Source organism: Pelobates fuscus, chromosome 3 (assembly GCF_036172605.1).
Source record: "Pelobates fuscus isolate aPelFus1 chromosome 3, aPelFus1.pri, whole genome shotgun sequence".
Taxonomy (NCBI): Eukaryota; Metazoa; Chordata; class Amphibia; order Anura; family Pelobatidae; genus Pelobates; species Pelobates fuscus.
In genome coordinates this window covers 282,134,581-282,157,030 of record NC_086319.1, presented here as the reverse complement: position 1 = coordinate 282,157,030, position 22,450 = coordinate 282,134,581, and the positions used below count along the sequence as shown (strand labels likewise).

Genomic DNA, 22,450 nt, shown 5'->3' with positions numbered 1-22,450 from the left:
ACTTCCACCATCTATACATACAGCTTATTTACTATTGCTCAACACAGTTCATTTAACTTGTCACAAGTTGAAGAAAAACAGGTCAAGCTTTGCCTCAGTATGAGGAATAGATGGTTAGGGGCTTGTGGAATCCTAACTACTTGGAAAGGGTTGGAAGGAGAAGTTTAACTCAGAATGACCTGGAACAAGGCATTCCATAGTCCAATTTGACATAAGGGGGATGTTTTATTATTATAAACAGTGGATTTGGAAGCTTCTGGCCCTATATGTATAAGGACCTATTGACTACGAAGCCATTTGTCCCATTATTAGTGGAATAGTGGGCTTGGCGACCCCATGCCCTGTTATATTACTCTCCACCCCACCTCACTGGGGTGCCCTCTCAGGCTCTTTTTAGTGTATTATTATCATCCATTCATTGCAAATGTGGCAGAGGAAGTGGTAGATTGCCTATTCAGTTTATCTCATTCCTACACCCACCTACACCTTCCTCCCATGCACCTGGTTTTAAATTACATGCTAGGATGTTTTGTGGAACCAAGCTGGTTTTCAATCTTTACTTAAAATTGTGCTGAAATGGCTGCAAACAGCAAATCGGTTTTGATGTTTGTACCTAGAATTGATTCAGCAATTAGGCACATTCCATTGGTCTTTACCAGCAAAACCTTTACTTATGCCAAGAAAAAACAAATGCTGAAAAGGAGTTCCTCTTGAAAATCAGCAAGAGGTCTTCCTAATAGTAAATATCATGTTTTTTTTCCCCCTGAATTGAAAATGAAAATATACCATAGCACCACAAGTGACACATTTCCGGCTACCACAACGTAGTTTAGGAAAGTCCATACTTCTCATGACCGGCCAATGCCACACAGAGATCATTTCTTCACACGACTACTTCTAAGCGCAACTACGATGAAGCCTGGTCTGGAGAGACCTGCAGGGAACTATTTACGTTCTCATACCCATTCTTACTTCCTTTAGTTAAAATTGCCTTAAGAATGCAATAATGTTTGGAAACCATGTTGCCTGATCACAAAATTGGAAGGACATGCAAAACTCACCAGCCTCCCTTACGCAACTACTTGTACTAATTTATGCTGTTAACTGTTATGCAAAGGTCCTGCAAGTTTTTCCACTGCATTAGTGACCTCAAGTCTCAGGTTGCTTTGACGATCTTTTTCTTTCTGTTCTATTAATAATAAAATAAAAACATGATATATTGTGTAATATAGAGTGTGTGATAAAGAGTGTGTAATACAGAGTCAGGCACAGTGCATGGATTTGATTGCACCCTGGTTAACTCTTTAAATGAAGCCAAGTAACAGTGATAGAATTCTCTGGTATTGAATGCACCTGGTAAAGAATGTAGTCAATCAAAGCTAAATGTAGAGACTGACAGGAATTTACAGATTATTGTCAGATACATTTCTAGTATGTCTGAAGAACAAGGTGTGGCAATTTCCATGGAAACCAAAGAAATAAGCAAGCACATTAAAAAAAATAATTCCCTGTTTAGAACAGAATACTTTGATAAATCCCACCAACAGTGTAAAAAGAGAGGACCAGGTTAAGATGTAAAACTATTAAAAAAAAACATTTTTAAACAAAACTAATAAAGTTAAGCATGAAAAAAATACCTAATGACTATGAGTCAAAATATTTTTTTAAGCCAAACGGGTTTAACAAAATCTACTTGAAATTAAATGCAGAAAACAGACTTTACATTGTTTTTAATCGTACCCTAGCATTACTAAGGAGATAATCACACCTAATGTGGTCATCCATAGTCCTCCAACAAATAAGTCTGCCCTGTTGGGATCTTTTCCATAATTTTCTGTGCAAATAAATTTTAAAACATATATTGCCACGCTCATATAGGTATCATCTTCTGAACTAAGTCTATTAAGCCATTGGTTGTTTTCTTTCATGGTGGTATTAAGGCACCTGACCTGGAATTCTTCTTTATTTCTTGATAAATCAGACTGTCGAAGCCATGGGTAGTAAACGCCATCTGGGAACATGGTGTAATTTGCAGCATACACTTGACTTTCCTTTTCTGTAAGGTTATATGGCAGTTCAAGGCGGTTATTTTCATAGAACAGTTGTCCAAGGGTGTAAACGGGAGAAGGGGCCGGCTTAGGTTTAGAGTTTTTGTTACCGACGGAACTTTTCCCACTTTTTCTCATTCTTCCAGTAGGTGACTGGTCACTATGTTCAACGAGTAGGAGAAATATCAGCAATACAGTATGCCTGACCATTCTAATGCCACCTGTCAGAAAAGGAAACAGACTTAATCACAGAAACTGAGAAACAGAGAATATGACAGCAAATGAGAACCAGTTGGCCTAATCCAAGTTTTAAAGAAGATATTTTTTAACTTCAACTCTCATATTTCTTTGCTGATCTTGTTACATAGTTACACAGTTACATAGGCTGTAAAGAAACGTGTCAATTAAGTTAAGCCTTTCTTATATCTGTGTTTTGCTGTTTATCCAGAAGAAGGCAAAAAAACCCAGTTTGAATCCCTTCCAATTTTGTAACAAATTAGGAAAAAAATTCCTTCCTGACCCAAGAAGTTATTACCCTACAGTTGAAATTTTTTATCATTGAATATTATATTTTTGCAAGTATTATTCGTGCTCCAACTTTTAAAACACTAGAAAGAAAGTCAATTGATATGGTACCTTTTCATTAGGAGATCATTTGTCAAAGTCTGGGGACAATTAAGGTGAAAATGTGATTTGAACAATTCTATATATATGGAAATGAGAGCAACAATGACAGGTTACATTATCTCTATGAAGAAATGAACATCTTTCGATTTATATATCCTGGACAGGTACAAATAATCCATTGCAACACATTTTGGTTTTGCTTTATCAATACATTCAGTTGCATATCTTTTGTTATTCTTACTAATTTACATTCAGCTTACTACTCCTGTGTGTTGCAGAAAATTCACACTGACTTCAATACTGGTAAAGATATAGGATTTCATGGGTTGGGTGAGTCTACTCAATCAAAATCAACATTTTGACATGGTTATTATATATTTTTTTAAATCTACATCAAACCTGAAGGTTGCGACTTCTTGGGTAGTTTACTACACCTTGTTTTTGTGTAACAACCTATATGCCACAGCACTCTCCTGCTAGGCAGTTAACTGAACTATACTTCATTTGCAAAATGCAGCCTATGTACTAAACATCTACTACAACAGAATAAGCTATCTAAGCTAAGTCAAACACCAGCAGATAACCACTCTATACCTCGGTTGCGAATCAAAACCTACATGCTGAAAAAGACGCCTATTCACTGAGTGGCTAATAGTACCTTAGTTGCACAAAACAACCTACATACCTTAGTAGAGAGATAAAATAAACACCTACACTAACAACCCAAACATTAGGCCAGGTATAGGCAACCTTTGACATTCACTCCAGATGTTTTGGACTACACCTCCCATGGTGCTTTGCCAGCATTATGGGTGTAAAAGCATTATGGGGGATGTAGTCCACAACATCTGGAGTGCCAAAGGTTGCCTACCCGTGTATCAGGCCATTATTTCCAATTCTGTTGCAGGCTAGCTTTTATTTCTAGCTATTTCTTAGCTAATAAAACTGCTATTTTTTAGTTAGTATGATTAGGGTCTCTTTGTATACTGCTGGAGACAGGGAGCCTCATCTGTTTGTAATTTTGTTATCTTATATATATACACTAAACTATTTTGACTATAATTGTAAACTGTAATTGTAGAAATTGCTATTTGTCAAGAAAATAATATATGTAGTTATGCATTTTAATTATTTTATTGCTTGTTCTTTATACAGATGCAGCCATAGATCTGTCTTGAAACACCATGTGTGGCTCAATGTTACATTATTATTTTGATTTCAATGACCCCATGACCTAAAGGGAGACAGAAAAAAGGGGGAGGGAGACATCCAAAAAAAGGGTTTGGTCACAACTCTGAAATAAGATGGGTCCATATGCTGAATGCTGCCCTTTTAAACTTCTACGTTTTTTGTTTCTTTTATGGATGTTTGCCAGGTCAGTATGAAATGAGGATTATTCACAAAAATAGAGTTTGCAGGAATCGATGACCTGCAAACTTAATTTGTCCTAAGGATAAGCATAACACCTTAGCAAAGCTGCACAGCAACAGCGTTTTAGCCAATCAGGTGATCAGGACAGCCGTGCAGCTCGCGGCAGCTCGCGGCAGCCCTGATCACCTCAGATTTTAAAATCGGGATACTGCAGATGATTAACTCACCAAGAGACAAAGAACCCCCTAATGTAAGAAAGATATCAATGCACACGATACTAAACATAATAAAGGAAAAGAGCACCACTGTCAATGTAAGGGGGGTAACAATGATTTATTTACTCAACCAAACATGAACTTACTCATATGAAAGGGTTATGTCAACAGAGTGGAAAGGCGATATAATAAAGTAACAATAAATAATAAACATTTCTGAAGTACTGACAGTTAATAGTAACATATGAAGATGTAACAAAACAATCTTTGATCATCAAGGTGAAAAAACAAACAGTCTCTGAGAGAAATATTAAAGGGATACTATAGTCACCTGAACAACTTTAGCTTAATGAAGCAGTTTTGGTGTATAGAACATGCCCCTGCAGCCTCACTGCTCAATCCTCTGCCATTTAGGAGTTAAATCCCTTTGTTTATGAACCCTAGTCACACCTCCCTGCATGTGACTTGCACAGCCTTCCATAAATACTTCCTGTAAAGAGAGCCCTATTAAGGCTTTCTTTATTGCAAGTTCTGTTTAATTAAGATTTTCTTATCCCCTGCTATGTTAATAGCTTGCTAGACCCTGCAAGAGCCTCCTGTATGTGATTAAAGTTAAATTTAGAGACTGAGATACAATTATTTAAGGTAAATTACATCTGTTTGAAAGTGAAACCAGTTTTTTGTTTTTTTCATGCAGGCTCTGTCAATCATAGCCAGGGGAGGTGTGGCTAGGGCTGCATAAACAGAAACAAAGTGATTTAACTCCAAAATGACAGTGAATTGAGCAGTGAAATTGCAGGGGAAGGATCTATACACTAAAACTGCTTTATTTAGCTAAAGTCATTTAGGTGACTATAGTGTTCTTTTAATATAGTATAACTCATAATCAAAGAACTTCCGGAAGAAGTTTCTTAACCTCCAGAACTATTTAGGTGGGTCCTTGACTTGATGATTCTGTCTGGGTAACCGGTTGTAATCTGTAAAGATAAACAGAATAAATATACATATATAAGCGAAAAAGAAAACAAACACAAAATTACTTTAATTAGAAGATTCCCAAACCAGAGAAATACCCTGCCACCACCAGGCAACACAAATAAACCTGGGGAGGGAGGGATGGGCGCTTTGCTAGGTGGTTATGCTTATCCCTAGGACAAAGAAAGTTTGCAGGTCATCGATTCATGCAAACTCTATTTTGTCCCTCCAGGAGGCATAACCACCCAGCAAACGTAGTGGGTTGAATAGCACACACTGCTGGTGGTCCTAAGGAACTGTAAATGTTCAACTTCAGATGGCCTCCAGTAAAACTTAACGAAAGTCTTACTGGAAGACCATCTTGCAGCTTTAAGGATAATAAGAAGAGGAAGGCCTCTCACTGCTGCTTTTGAAGCTGAAGCCCCTCTGATAGAATGACCCTTAAAAACCGTGACATCAATACCCACTGCAGACATAGCGGACAGTATCCAACCACTGATTGTGTTAACCTTAGCTGGCCGAAAAGGTTTTCTGGAGGTGATAAGTAGTTGCGTAAAGTCTTGTCTGACTGGGGCAGAAAGATTCAAGTATGAATTTAACAAATGAACTAAGCATAAACTCGGCTCAGCAGAATCCTGCACCAAATCTCTACAGGACCCGGGAAAATATGGGAAGTATTCTGTCTCCCTTTAAGGATGACATGAAATCCCCCTGGAGTTCGAGACAACCATGGTTGGACAATATTTAGCTGGGTTAATTCTGAGCCTCTAGCTGCCAGAGCTAAAGCTAGAAGGGATGCCAATTTAATCGCCATCCATCTTAGGTCAATCTGGTCATTGTCCAGAATGAAGGTAGTTTAATAAAATGTCCACATCCCAAGTGGAAGTGTACCTCGGAGTAAAAGGCCGGCAGACTGATAGCCCTTTGAGTAACCTGAGATAAAGGGCGTCTTGTGTCAGATTAGGGATTAAAACATTTACGGCAGAACCATACGTCTTAATCGTACTGACCGCTAACCCTGAATGATATTTGAGCGTGAGGAATTCCAAAGCTAAGGGAATTGTGTCAGATTCATGGGAAAGGGAATTATTGGAAACCTCCCATGCTTTAAATCTGTTTGTATCTTACCCTGGTCCTGCACCGTAATGAAGAATTAACTATGTCTAAAACCCGGTCAGACAGAAGAGGATGCGTTAAAAGCCTATCAGGGCTGCCATCCACATAAGTTGGGGGAGCTTGGCTAAGAGATCCCTGGTCCCTAGGAAGCAATCTGTTGTCTAGCCTAATGGAACATTTGGTACTGTCCCTTTAAAATGTCGACTACTCAAACGAGAATGAGGGGAAGAGAGACCAAAATCAAGTTCATCCTCAGAACTTGAAGAGGAAAGGCAAGTCTTCTTTTTTGTTTTACTAACTGGGACTATATCCTCCTCAGAAGATGAAGATGATAGGTCACTAGCAAGGAAGGCTCTCTTATGGAGCCTTCTAACATTGATGGGGTTGTCTCTAGGAGAGACATCCACCATATCTGTGGCAGACACAGAAATGGAGTCCTCCATCAACGTTGCCATTGTAAAATCTGAGGTGATCAGTGCTGCTGTGAGCTGCACGGCTGTCCTGATAACCTGATTGGCTAAAACGCTGTTGCACAGCACAGGCGTTTTTTTAAGCTTTGCTAAGTAGTCATCACACAAATACAGGCTATCTAGTAGTGAAAATCCCCAATTTTGTTGTATGGGGGGTATAACAATTATTGGTTACTAATAGTGTTGCTCACAAACAGGATAGTTTGAATGATCTGAGGCAGGAATGGATGAGCCCTAAAATAGATGTTCTCTTGATAGTTTTCAATGAGAGTATTTTTTGCTGTGCAGACAGAGCACTCATTTTCTGTACAGCATGGTACCCTCTCTTGATAAATGGATGTCATTGTGTTGACTCATGCATGGAAACTAACAGTATTCCAGATATAAAAATAGCAGCAATTTAATTGTCTTTGTTTCTCAATATAGAACAAATAGCTTGACTGTTGCGTGGATTTGTTGCGTGGATGTTTTATTACTGTCAGGATCGGGACAGGGATCCAACACGCAGAGTACTAACAGTAGAAAGGTACGTATACCGGGCCTTAGAATGGCCGGACTAACGTACAGAGAATAGTCAGAGACAAGCCGAGGTCGGGGGAACGAGAAGACAGGTAAGCGAGAGACAAGCCGGGTCAGAGGGATAACAGAGATAAGCAGAATAGTACAACAAGCCGGGTCAGAACCAAAGAGAATACTAGAATACAAGAGCACTGAGTGACTAGACAAGCTAGAACCACGACAGGGCAATGAGCTGACGAGTGAAGCCAGCTTAAATACCCTGAGTCCAGAGAGTAGACACGCCTCAGCTGAGTGCTGATAGGCTAAAGTCAATAGAGTGGCAGGTCGCTCGGAATAGCGTCACGACGTCACGTATCGAGCGTCCTGTTAGAAAAGGAAGCGGATCCCTTGCGGCCAGCGTTAGAATGACTGGATGAAGCGCGAGGAACGGGAGATATGGCGTGTCTGGAAGGATAAACAACCAAGTCTCTACCCTTCTCAGAGGTAGAGACCTCAGGTACCCTGACAGTACCCCCCCTCTCAGATACGCCCACCGGGCGGAAGGAACCGGGACGAGATGGGAAGCGGAAGTGAAACGCCCTGCGGAGACGAGGGGCATGTACGTCCTCCTGAGGTACCCAACTCCTCTCCTCAGGACCATATCCCTTCCAGTTGACCAGATACTGTAATTTTCCCCGAGACAATCGGGAATTGATAATGGAGTTGACCTCGTACTCCTCCTGACCGTCCACCTGAACAGAACGAGGTGAGGAAACCGCAGAGGAGAATCTGTTGCAAATCAGTGGTTTCAACAAGGACACATGAAAGGAGTTGGGGATGCGTAAGGCCGATGGCAGAGCTAGGCGATACGCAACCGGGTTGATACGAGACAAAACCCTGTACGGGCCTATGTACCGAGGTGCAAATTTCATAGAGGGGACTTTTAAACGAATGTTCTTAGTACTCAACCATACTCTATCCCCAGGAACAAAAACTGGAGCCGCCCTTCTGTGTTTATCAGCGTGTTTTTTGAACAACATAGAATTATGCAGGAGAATCTGCCGAGTCTGATCCCACAACTTCTTCAGATTGGCGACATGATCATCAACCGACGGTACTCCTTGGGAAGAAGAGACCGAAGGAAAAATGGAGGGATGAAAGCCATAGTTCATGAAGAAGGGGCTGGAACGAGTAGAATCACAAACGAGATTATTGTGTGCGAACTCTGCCCAAGGAATCAAACCGACCCAATCATCCTGGTGTTCGGAAACAAAGCAGCGCAGATATTGTTCAATCTTTTGATTCGTACGCTCAGCGGCTCCGTTAGACTGAGGGTGATATGCAGAGGAAAAGTTCAATTTGATGCCTAATTGAGAACAGAAGGATCTCCAGAATCGTGAGACAAATTGAGAGCCTCTATCAGAAACGATTTCAGAAGGTATCCCATGTAGGCGAAAAACCTCTCTCGCAAAAATCTCCGCCAATTCAGGAGACGAGGGAAGTTTAGGCAACGGTACAAAATGAGCCATCTTAGTGAATCTATCCACCACCGTGAGAATAACAGTCTGTCTCTTGGAAGCAGGTAAATCCACAATAAAGTCCATGGCCAAACAGGACCATGGTTTCTCAGGAATGTCCAAGGGGAGCAACAAACCACAAGGAGATGCGTGAGGCTGTTTAGTCCTGGTACAAGTCTCGCAAGCCCCGACGAACTCCTTAATATCCTTTCGTAAGGAAGGCCACCAAAAATCCTTGGAGATCAGGGAATAAGTCTTGCGAATGCCAGGATGACCAGCCACCTTGCTTTCGTGGAAACACTGTAAGAGCTCCAGTTGGAGTTCAGGGGGGACACATTTTCTTCCCTCAGGAGTCTGTCCAGGTGCCAGATGCTGTGAGTTCAAGATCTGGGCAAGCAGCGGAGAATGGATTTTGAGACTTGTGTTAGCAATAATGTTGCATTGGGGTACAATAGAGGACAGGACCGGTTCAGAAGAAGCCAAAGGTTCATATTGGCGAGATAGAGCATCGGCTTTAGAATTCTTAGAACCAGGCCTATAGATAAGAACGTAGTTGAAATGGGTGAGGAATAACGACCAACGAGCTTGCCTGGAAGACAATCGCTTGGCCTCTCCAATATAGGACAAGTTCTTGTGATCCGTTAAAATAGTAACAGGATGTAATGTCCCCTCCAATAAATGTCTCCATTCTTTCAAAGCTTTGATAACAGCTAGTAGTTCTCTGTCCCCAATGTCATATCTGCTCTCCGCACCAGACAATTTTTTAGAAAAAAATCCACATGGATGTAATGGTTTATCCACACCTAGCCTTTGGGATAGGATAGCACCTACGCCAGTCTCTGAGGCGTCTACCTCAAGTAGGAAAGGAAGGGTGGTATTAGGGTGAACCAAAATTGGGGCGGAAGCAAAACGCTCCTTGAGAGTCTTAAAAGCAAGGAGAGCTTCCGTAGACCAATTCTTAGTATCAACCCCCTGTTTGGTCATATTGGTGATGGGCGCAATAATAGAAGAATAACCCTTAATAAAGCGCCTATAGTAATTGGAGAACCCAATAAATCTCTGAATGGCCTTGAGACCCTTGGGTAGAGGCCAATCCAGAATGGACTGGAGCTTATCCGGGTCCATCTTAAATCCCTCCCCAGAGATCACATAACCGAGGAAATTACTTGGGACTGATCGAAACTACATTTCTCCAATTTGCAGTACAGCCCATGTTGAAGAAGTTTGTGCAAAACCCTTCTGACCTGATCGTGGTGATTCTCAATCTCTCTAGAATGTATGAGTATATCGTCCAGGTATACAATAACACACTCCTGCTGAAATTCTCTAAGAACCTCATTAATCAGATCCTGGAACACAGCCGGTGCATTACATAACCCAAAAGGCATGACAGTATATTCATAATGGCCGTAGCGAGTATTGAATGCCGTCATCCACTCGTGTCCCTGCTGGACTCTCACCAAGTTATATGCCCCTCTGAGATCTAACTTGGTGAAAATGGTAGAACCCTTTAAACGATCAAAGAGTTCGGTAATCAAAGGAATGGGGTAAGCATTCCTAATGGTTATCTTGTTCAAACCTCGATAGTCAATACAAGGCCTAAGTGAACCATCCTTCTTTTTAACAAAAAAAAATCCAGCCCCGGCAGGGGAGGAGGATCTCCTAATGAATCCCTTGTCTAAATTCTCGTGAATGTACTCCTCTAGAACTGAGTTCTCTTTAGTAGATAATGGGTATACATGACCCCTGGGAGGCATGGTACCAGGGAGTAGATTAATCTTGCAATCAAAGGATCTGTGTGGAGGTAAAGTATCGGCTCTCTTTTTATCAAATACCGCCTTTAAATCCAGGTACTGAGGTGGTATTTGAGTCTCTGTAGGATTAGAGGAATTAGCCGACGTGTTCGCCAGGCAAAGGGGAGAGACCTTCCGCAAACATTTCTCCTGACAACTCTGCCCCCATGAGATTATCTCCCCTAACTCCCAATTAATGATAGGGTTATGTCTCTTTAACCAAGAGTACCCCAGAACTATGGGAATAGACGGAGAGGAGATGATCAACAGGGATAGGTCTTCCTCATGCAAGATGCCAACAGTTAAATTAACAGGTATGGTCTCACGGAAAATAACAGGCTCAAGTAAAGGTCTACCATCTATGGCCTCAACGGCCAGAGGTGTCTCCCTTAACTGGGATGGGATAGTATGTTTGTTAACAAAAACTTGATCGATAAAGCTCTCAGCGGCTCCAGAATCGATCAAAGCCATGGTTTTTACTACTCCCTTCTCCCAAGTCAAAGAAACGGGTAACACAAGCCTGTGATCTTTATAATTGTGAACAGAGGACAAAATAGATACACCCAAGGTCTGTCCTCTAGAGAAACTTAGGTGCGAGCGTTTCCCGAACGATTGGGACAATTTAGGCGTAAATGACCTCTGACTCCACAGTACATACATAAACCCTCCCTTCTCCTGTACTGTCTCTCCTCCTCTGTGAGGTGAGTATTACCTATCTGCATAGGCTCAGGGAAACGTAAGACCTCGATCTCAGAATCTCGAAATGCAGGAGCTAGTTTAAAGGAGGGTCTACGAGTCCTATCTCGAGTGTTCTGCCTCTCTCTTAAGCGTTCATCAATGCGTGAGATAAAAGAAATTAAATCCTCCAAACCCTCAGGGAGCTCTCTAGTAGCGACCTCGTCAAGGATTACATCTGATAACCCATTTAAAAATACATCTATATAAGCCTGTTCGTTCCACTTAACTTCTGCCGCCAAGGATCTGAACTCTAGTGCATAATCCACAAGTGTTCGATTCTCCTGTCTAAGGCGCAACAGTAATCTAGCTGCATTGACCTTCCTACCAGGGGGGTCAAAAGTTCTTTTAAAAGCAGCTACAAAGGCATTATAGTTGTAGACTAACGGGCTATCATTCTCCCATAAAGGATTAGCCCATCTCAGAGCCTTCTCAATGAGTAACGTAACAATAAATCCAACCTTCGCTCTATCTGTAGGATAGGAACGGGGTTGTAATTCGAAATGGATGCTGATCTGGTTCAAAAAGCCACGACACTTCTCAGGAGAACCGCCATAACGTACTGGTGGAGTAATACGAGAAGAAGCACCTACAGTAGCTACTTCTAGGCCTGAACTTACAGGAGAGATCAAAGGAGTCCGTGTCTCCTCTGGTGGGTTACTAGCACGAGACAAAAGCGCCTGTAGTGCTAGGGCCATCTGATCCATCCTGTGTTCCATGGCATCAAACCTGGGGTCGGAAGAACCAAGCTGACTGTTAGTACCTGCAGGATCCATTGGCCCTGTCGTAATGTCAGGATCGGGACAGGGATCCAACACGCAGAGTACTAACAGTAGAAAGGTACGTATACCGGGCCTTAGAATGGCCGGACTAACGTACAGAGAATAGTCAGAGACAAGCCGAGGTCGGGGGAACGAGAAGACAGGTAAGCGAGAGACAAGCCGGGTCAGAGGGATAACAGAGATAAGCAGAATAGTACAACAAGCCGGGTCAGAACCAAAGAGAATACTAGAATACAAGAGCACTGAGTGACTAGACAAGCTAGAACCACGACAGGGCAATGAGCTGACGAGTGAAGCCAGCTTAAATACCCTGAGTCCAGAGAGTAGACACGCCTCAGCTGAGTGCTGATAGGCTAAAGTCAATAGAGTGGCAGGTCGCTCGGAATAGCGTCACGACGTCACGTATCGAGCGTCCTGTTAGAAAAGGAAGCGGATCCCTTGCGGCCAGCGTTAGAATGACTGGATGAAGCGCGAGGAACGGGAGATATGGCGTGTCTGGAAGGATAAACAACCAAGTCTCTACCCTTCTCAGAGGTAGAGACCTCAGGTACCCTGACAATTACACATTAACTGAGGAATATGGGATTTATTTGTCTAAATATATGATATTTCAACAGAATTGTATCCATTAATTAGGCAGCATTTGCCATAGTATGAAATGTTATCTTCTCCTCTGAGGGCCGTTTAACTTTTCCATCGCTATTCACTAAAGTCTGAATGCCCCTGTACTTAATGGGGCAAAACCATCTGGCAGCAAACAGAGCCATTTTGACTGCAAAATCTGAAAGCGTTGCAAAATTCTGACATTGTAAAATAGTGTGAACGATATCTGAATTTCGCAACGTTTCCAGATAGCTGAAATCCGGACCCAGATGTTTAAAATCCGGACCCCAATGCATTTGGTACCAGATTAAAAAAAAAACAGAACTATTTGCCTGCAGCCAGCAGCCAGTGGACATATATTTAAAAGGTTAGTCCAACCCTTGTTTTCTTTTCTTCTTATAATGCCCTATTGGGCATTATTCTTTACGTTCACCCCCCCTACCCAAAAAAAAAAAAAAAAAAAAACACTGGAAAAAGTTTTAGAATAAGTTTTACTTACTTTCATTTAACGCCGGGCCAAGCTCACGGCGCTTCTTGTCAAGCTCCTATGTGATGTCATGGAGGTCTAATCAAAGGCTTCTTTTGTTAATTAATTATTGAAAAAGGCTATGGGGGTCAATAACACCCCCATTGGACTATAAGGGAGGTATTTAAGCTCTATATTCCCTAATCTGCCATGTGGCAGAACCAGCATGAGTTACATCCTTATGCTCCACCTGCACATACCCATAATCAGCTGTTGGGGCCTACTTACTAGAAGGGGTACACCTAAAGCCACCTACCCAGCTCTCATCCATTAGTGGCTGGTGAGGACTATTATAAAATTAAAATTCCTTCTTGACCCCAAAATAGCAATCATCTGCCCTCACCCATTAGTAGTGATAAATGGATAAATGGTAGATACAGTGCAGTGCCTACTTACTATAAAGGGTACACTCAAATCCACCTCTCCAGCTCTCACCCATTAGTCGCTGGTGAGGGCTATTATAGTATAAAAGGGACTCTCCAGTGCCAGGAAAACAAACCCGTCATCCTGGCACTAGAGAATCCTGGCATGCCCAACCCATCCTGCCCCATTATTCAATGCTTTCCTATGGGGAAGATCTGATGATGGAGGTTCGTGAGGACGTCCAGCGTCAGATAACCGAGCAAAGGTTAGTTTGGATTCCGGAAGCCCTCTAGTGGCTGTCTGGTAAACAGCCACAGAGGGCAGACTTAGAGATGCAATGTAAACATTGCAGTTCTCTGGAACTTCAATATTGTACATTGCAGCACTAAGTGCAAAAGGGTCACAGCACCCAGACCACTTCAATTGGCTGATGTGGTCTGGGGGCTTGGAGTGTCCCTTTAACCCCTTAAGGACCAAACTTCTGGAATAAAAGGGAATCATGACATGTCACACATGTCATGTGTCCTTAAGGGGTTAAGGGGAGAACTAATGTCTCCACTCCAGCCTCACCCTTTACTCTAATACTCAAAGGGAGCTAGTGCCCTCCCCCACCCTGGGTGGTGATTCTGATTATTATATATAATGGAGTGTGGATATGCCATTGTCTCCCCCCTTGGGTGGCTAGAGGTCCAAAATACCCTAGTCACCCCCCTTAAAATAAATAAACCCTACCTAACCCACTCACCCTAATAATAGTGAGGGGGGCATGAAATCTAATACATGTATATAATGATAAACTTACCATCTGAAGTTTTTCTTCTTAATATAGTAAATCTTAGTAAAACGTGTTATCTTCAGCCCCAAAACAAGGGGAATAGGAAAAATAAACAATACAAGAGGAAACTCTAAAAAATAAAAAAATAACAAGGCACCACATGGTAGGTGAGACATATCGAGGTAAAATACCTCCATTATAGTAAAATAGGGGTCTTATTGACCCCATAGGGTTTTCATTTATTAGTTTAAAATATATATATATTTTTTTAAATGTGACTGCAGCAAGTGCTAGACAACCATCACATAATTAACCCTCCTGCCCTCGAAGATTTTATTTTAAAACTATTTTCCCTCTGGCTGCTAGCCCTTCCAGACAGTAAATAGTACTTCAAATGATCAATTTACTTGCAAATATCAAGTGAATGATAATTTGTGAATGTGCATCCGGCCAGATTCATTCGCTTTCTATACAGTCACTATGCGCTAATTGATAAATGTCTGATTCCCTTGGTTCCAATATAAATATTACTGATTTTTCGATCGCTTCACAATGAATGATACAGATTTGGTCGAACCAATTGATCCTGACCACACTTGGCTTTGGTAAATCTGTACTTTGCCAATGCGGTTGGAATTCAGTAATTTTAATAGGACATTTCCATCTGGACAAAATTCAGTTTTAATGAATAACCTTGCTAGTGATTGTGGTGTTGAAACTAAGCCTGTCATCTGTTTGGGCTTGGGTTGTTAACAAAGGTGAATCTGGGCTATGGGATATTTACCTATAATCCTAGAGGTCCCTATTCCATGACACAGAAATTTTTCGACTTGAAAAGTTGAAATACTAATGAGGCTTCATTTTCTGAGTTAGTCCCAAGTCAGATCTTTGTGAATATCTTATTTGGTACTCTTTTCAATCAACATTCGTTTGCATCTATCTATAACATCTATCTGCCTGTTAATCTGTCTTTTATATCTGCAGCTTTCTGTCCTGCTGGAGTTGAAGTAATCAATACAATATTGTGTTTATTCCAACAGGATCTCCCCTGTGATCATCTAGTTAATCATCATTACTCACTGGCAAATCGCATTAACATATACACAGGCAGGTGGCAGCTCTCTGTAAGAGCTATATAAGTGCATCTCGGTCGTGCTAGTTATTAATTTTATGGAAAAAAAAAAGAGAATTGAGGGCACACCCCTGGAACATGCATTTCTCAGCAGTGGTGCTGCCGTATTGACCAACATTTATACAAAGTACAGATTAAGGAACATTGCGCACTCAAAAAACAGTTTTACATTTTAGAAGACTACTTAAAATCACCTATATCAGCAAACAATTATGAGAATTCAGTTCCTCCATATGGCCATATCGTGGCCCACCACTACTTCACAGTACCGCAATAATGGTGGGTCCTACACTAATTTTAAGTAAGAGTGCTTTGATATATATACTCACAATGTGTATATCTGCTCCATATCAAATAAAAATTATCATTAATGTGACATTGCTATCCAAAACCTCCTCTAATTTATACTTTCCTGTGGTCACCTTTCAAATGGGCATGTGAAGCTGGAGGATGGGGCGGAGTGCTCAACCCAAATGAAATTTGGTATTGACTCCAAACATACATAGAGCAAATACATCAAATGACTATCACTTTTTTTGACACAGTATTTTTTTAATTGTATTTTTTTATTACATTCATTTTTGCATTCACAATGCTTTTAATTAAATACACTTTCATTAATTTAGCACTAGCACTATTTAATTTGTCTCCTGTATTAAAATAAGTGTAGGACCCACCAATATTGCGATACTGTGGCATAGTGATGGGTTTAACATGATATGGCCATGTGGTGGAACTGAATCCCCCATATTTGTTTGCTGAGATATACATGTTATACCCCAGACAAGAGCAGGTTTCAAACCAGAGCCCCTTCATCCGACCACCAGGGAATCCACTTGACTACCAGGCAAGAGATTATTGCCATTCCCCTTGTGGGAAGCTAGATACAGACACACAGCCATTCTACACAACGTTACCCCCCACACTCACCCTCTAGTCTTCTCACACACACCGTGACTTCTTCACATGCATTACCCCACTCACTTTACCATATTCATCATCTCATTAAAGGGACCCTCCAGTGCCAGAAAAACATATTAGTTTTCCTGGCACTGCAGGACCCTACAGTGCCCATCTCCCTACCATCCCCCATCCCAAGTTGCTGAAGGGTCCAGTGTCCCTATGGGGATTTCGGCGACGCTAGAGGTCCTCACATAGCGTGCAATAATTACACTTGCAGGGTTAAGGGTAGTGGAAGTTGGCACCCAGACCACTCCAATGGGCAGAAGTTGTCTGGGTGCCTGGAGTGTCCCTTTAGGGGTAATTTGGATAAATAGTAGATACAGTGCATAGGACAAACAGAAATAAATCAAAGCAAAAAAAAAAGCAAAGTAAAGGGGAAAAAATGTGTCATTTTGGACTACAATTAATGTACAATTTTCCATTGGAAGCAGATGGGTTCAACATGGTGCAAGTTAAATGCAGTACATACCAATTACTAAGTATATTTTGATTGAGCATAATAATGTTCTGGTCAGTTCGGTGAACATTTGAAATTAGGAGATCATATCACTTCTTTCTAAATCATTGTTTCTGCACCAACATTCCAAAGTATTTAGGTAAATTTAAATTTTGTTTCAACAAAGATGCTGACAGCACCTGGATTGCTTGAGTACTAGTTGTATACAGATCTTACAGAGCGCCATAGGGCAGCCATCACTGCCCAGCAGGTTGCATCTTTCTAAGTATAGGAAATTAAAGATCGTCCAGTATTTGTTAAAAAAAAGTGCCATGTAATCTTGTTGGAGTATTTATGGGATTTATTTTTCTAACAGGAAATTATAGAGAAATGACAAGTGAATTATAAATGTAAAAAAAAAAAAGTTATAGGTGTTCAGAACCAAGAAATATATACAAATATATGTAGACCTTTTAAATAGTGCAACAAAAATAAAAGTAGCAACCACCAAAATGTGAAAACAAAAATAATCCCTAATACCCCATTATTCAATGATGCACTAAATATGAATACCTATAATCTTCATTGATCTCTCACAATCTACATATAATAATACAAAACTAGGTAGTGCAGACAATCGGTATACCATTAATACACACACCAATAAAATAAAAAAAAATCTCACTCACATAAACCAGAGCTCCTTCATCCGACCACCAGGGAATCCGCTAGACTGCCAGGGAATGGATTATTGCCATTCCCCTTGTGGGAAGCTAGATACAGACATACAGCCTATCTAATCAAAGTTACCCCTCACACTCAACTCCCACGCATAGTCACCTTCCCACACTTACCCCCTAGTCATCCGACACACAGAGTCACATCTCTACACTCTACATTCACCCACTCACTTTGCCACAGTCACCCCACACACAGTCACTTTTCTGCACACAATTATCTTGTCACAGTCACCCCAAGACACCACCAAATCTGTGGCTCACCCCCAAATTTGTGGACCCCAAAATCTGTGAACTCACTCAGAATTCTACCCAGAGACAGCTCCCCCTATTAAAAATAAATGTCTCTATGTAGTGTAGTGAAGGGTTGTGTCTTGCCTGAGGTTAATGGTATTACACGTGCTGCTTGGGAGTATAACATGTACTGGAGGTCATCAATTCAGTTGTTCAGCATGGATGACATAAGATTGTCCAGTTTGGAGGCTCCTAAGCCTTTGCTGCACTAGGATGTTTATTTGAGATTAGAGAGTTACAGCTACTGATCCAATTCTAATTAACTTCTCTCACAAGCAAAATCCATGGGGCTGCCAAACTAGCTGACATCTTAGACTATAACTCACATTAATCTCAGGAAGCACTGGGATATGCTGCCCAAACAGTAAACACCTTCCCTATATCCTTAGACTGCCCTACCCTGAATCCCTACATGTCTTCTCAACTAATACTCTAGCTTTAACCTCAACACATAGAATACGATAAAAATGTCATGTAATATAAAAGATACATAACAATGAAGCATGAATCGGATGAAAAACATTATGTCTCTGATTTTGTGGTTTATTATTATGTCTTACAAAACTGTTTAATGGCGTTTCCCCATATTACAGCACAATGTGCCAGTCATGTGCACACACAAACACACAGACCTATAATGGCCTTACCTGCTGTATAGCTGGTTATGTGTCGAAAGTCAGATTGAAAGAAAATACCACACAGCCACACAGTCTGTCTATATACTCCAGACAGGAGGAGGTTTTCAAATATGAACATGACATCTCATTTAGTTTTTCCACTACCACCTCTTTAACCCTTCCCAGGCATTAACATGAGATTTAGAGAATTCATTGAAATGTGACATTTTATGATCCATTTAGCTTCCAGTTTAACATATTATGTCTTTGTTTTCGAGGAGTTAAATATTTAGGATATTTAAAGTTAAATTATATCGGCTACCACCAAGCTCCTGTTTGCGGTAGCCGATATATCATCCATAATTGTACATCTACCAGATCACATGTAACTGAGAATGTGTTATATTTAGCATAAACCATCATGAAAACCTCTAATACTAGAATGGGGTGATGCATTTCAACCACTTCTAAAAGAGTTAGGCAATTATTTTTTCTAGTGACAAGCCTATCCTGACACAATAGGCTTGGTAGTGATACCCAGTTAAAAGAAAAAGTCATTCACTCTGATGGGGAACTATTTTCTTACAAAGTGAACATTAAATCTCAAATAACCATTAAGAATGCATAAAATAGCATGGTTATAGAGAATTGTATTTAACTGGTCTGTATGTTCTTCAACAGATATCTGTAGTAATAAAGTGCAAGGATAACTAAAAGATGTATAATAATTAAGTACATTATACATTATATTCTCCATACATTCAACATAAAAGCAAATAAAAAAGAGGGGGAGGGGAGTTATGGGGGTTTCTAATGTTACTTAGAACAATATATAAATCAATAATGGCTGCTCTTTAAATCCATGTATTTCTCAAAAAGAAGATATAACTGTACTTACTGTATTCGAGCATTGTGCTCACATACTGACATTATTTGGACATTCCCTTTTACATTAGGAAAATGTAATTGCTAATGCTGCCAGGGCCCTTAGAACTACCCAAAAGAAGAGTATTTTAGAACCTTGAAATATTGAAAGACTGTATAATGTCTGAAACTTTTACAAACAACCTAATTTTATTTTTATATTATAAATGAAAAATAAAAATAGTTAAAATGTTGATATTGTTAGTTTTTACATATCCTTTTCAATGACAAATATATTTGTAACTAATGTAGTTGACTCTCTTTTAGCAGAACATCACACCAACTACAAAACAATTCTCGCAGTATTTTAATAGCAAGCATTTTTATATAATTCACCTTTAATTACAAGGGAAAAAAATGGTACTCATAAAACAGGATGTTTTTTTTTGCTTTCCCCTTTTTTGTACAAACAGTTGACTCGGAGTCAGTTCTTTATTTTGTGTTCATCTTTGTCCATTGGAGCATTTTTTTCTCTATGATTTCTTTTGCATTCATTCTGCCAGAAAACTCACCATTTTATCCCACAAAACAATTACATCAGAGAGTAGAAGCTGTTTTTAACAAGTTTGAATTTCAAACAGTAAACTGTACGTGCATGTAGTTCATCTGTAGTATTGCAGGCAATAATTTTAATAATATACTGTATATTGTTTTGATTAGTAAATGTATTAATATGTTTACTAATTAGGGCTAATGGCACCCATGAACTTAAATCTTAACATAATACATGCAAAATTTGTGAGCAAACGTATTCACGACATTTGGCTATAGTGCATACATATGGCAATAAAATTTACATTCTTCTGGCATTTTGTAAATCTGCATTCCCAAATACATTAACAAGTTTCTTACCATTAAACACGATATCTTACCATTGTATTTTCCTACCTAATGAACTGTATGTTCTAAAATTATAAAACGAAAATAAAATATTGGGTATTATTTTTTTGTGACCATGACCCCAGTTTATATATTTGGATAATGTTATTCAAATTATTTAATATATTTGGATATACTTTTATATATTTTTATATATCATAATAATTTTTCAAGTTTTTCCAAAAATATGAATTGATTTATTATATTCAGATACTGTAAAAATTATTTAATATTTGGAAAACTATTTCGATGTTTTTGATATATTGACTTTGTCACCAACAACAGATAAAAACAAAAGAGATAAAATAACAGAAGTCCTAATCACTTACTCAGGTTTTCAAAGTAAAACTTCTGCCAAGGGGGTCTTTGGTAAGGATTAGATTCTGGACCCCAAGCAAGTCCAATGCACACGCCAGTATCATCAGATATATACCCTTTGCATTACCAAGCCTCGTCCAGAGATGGAGATAAGGCATACCTATAGTAACTATAAATGACCACCCCCTTGTGTGCCAGACCAACATCAATCCAAATGGAAACATTTGGTTCTTTTTCCCTTTATGTACTTGCCACAGAAATAATAATTGCATCTATTAATATGTTACCATTTTTCCAATCCATAGATATGTCTTATTCCTTGCTTGTGACCCAATATAGCGGACATCACAATCCCTTCCTCTATGGTTAAGTTATGCAAATCATGTTTGGCCTTGATTAGAAGATTGTGCTTGTTCTATTCCAAATATAACATAAATGAGGCTCAATTATTATTCCGTGAGTATGTATTAATGTTTCTTTTGGATATGATGCTGAAACACAAGGCTTGATTTTTTCTTTTCTTTCTTGAACGCTAATGATCATTAACATATCAAAGAAATCAACTCATCCATTAAAAGGTACAGGCCATACGGCTGAAGCCAGCTAGTTTACAGTGGGACTAGACATCCAGGCATCGCAAGTGTAAAATCTGCCACCCTGCATAGCTTTTGTTTAATCAAAGGATCAATCCATTTGCAAACCATCTGCCCACCTTCACATTCCTATATCATTTACATTATCCCTTCTGTCATTTGACCTTGCAACCAAGTGGCCAATTCATATATGCACTACACAAATTACATTAAATGGCAATATTCTATTGTGCAACAATGAATTATGCAACCTTGGCGTGACAGACTTGTTTTTACATATAATATCTTTTTTGATATTTTAACTCTATAAAGCAATCATTTTAAAATTGTATCCAAAACTATTAAGTTATTTAAAAAGCTTATCCAAAAATATTAATTGAGGTCCATATTAGAAAAATTGTGAGACATGAGATATTCTATAATCGCCAATATATTAAACCACCTATTGTTTTAATACCCTCGACTTAAGCCCATGGATGGAGGGATAAGGGGTTGGACAATAGCATGTCCATATCCTTATTAAGTTTTACATAGCCCACCGACCATGGTTAGGTGTTAGGATGGTAGACAGTTTATTAAATAATATATATATACAGTATCTCACAAAAGGGAGTACAGCCCTCCCATTTTTGTATATATTTAATTATATCTTTTCATGTGACAACACTGAAGAAATATCACTCTGCTACAATGTAAAGTAGTAGGTGTACAGCCTGTATAACAGTGTAAATTTGCTGTCCCCTCAAAATAACTCAACACACAGCCATTAATTTCTAAACTGTTGGCAAGAAAAGTGAGTACACCCCTAAGGGAAAATGTCCAAATTGGGCCCAATTAGCCATTTTTCCTCCCTGGTGTCATGTGACTCGTTAGTGTTACAAGGTGTGTTGAATTTGTGATTATCAATCTCACACTCTCTCATACTGGTCACTGGAAGTTCAACATGGCACCTCATGGTAAAGAACTCTCTTAGGATCTGAAAAGAAGAATTGTTGCTCTACATAAAGATAGCCGGGGCTATACGAAGATTGCCAAGACCCTGAAACTGAGCTGCAGCATGGTGGGCAAGACCATACACCAGTTTCACAGGATAGGTTCCCTTCAGAACTGGCCTCGCCATGGTCGACCAAAGAAGTTGAGTGC

The 22,450-nt window shown here is 39.8% G+C and overlaps 1 protein-coding gene across 1 annotated transcript; it reads right to left on the bottom strand.

Moving 5' to 3' along the window:
- Positions 1 to 1,708: 1,708 nt before the first annotated feature.
- Positions 1,709 to 18,683, bottom strand: LOC134601137 (prion-like protein doppel). The gene is made up of 2 exons (XM_063445572.1): positions 18,624 to 18,683; positions 1,709 to 2,269 (listed from the first exon to the last, which is right to left on the bottom strand). Exon 2 carries the CDS (start codon positions 2,256 to 2,258, stop codon positions 1,731 to 1,733), a length of 528 nt encoding a protein of 175 aa, XP_063301642.1. The 5' UTR covers positions 2,259 to 2,269; positions 18,624 to 18,683; the 3' UTR covers positions 1,709 to 1,730.
- Positions 18,684 to 22,450: the final 3,767 nt, after the last annotated feature.

What these genes read in the sequence shown, in the direction of transcription:
- LOC134601137 (XM_063445572.1), bottom strand. Translation starts at nt 2,258, where the DNA reads ATGGTCAGGCATACTGTATTGCTGATATTTCTCCTACTCGTTGAACAT.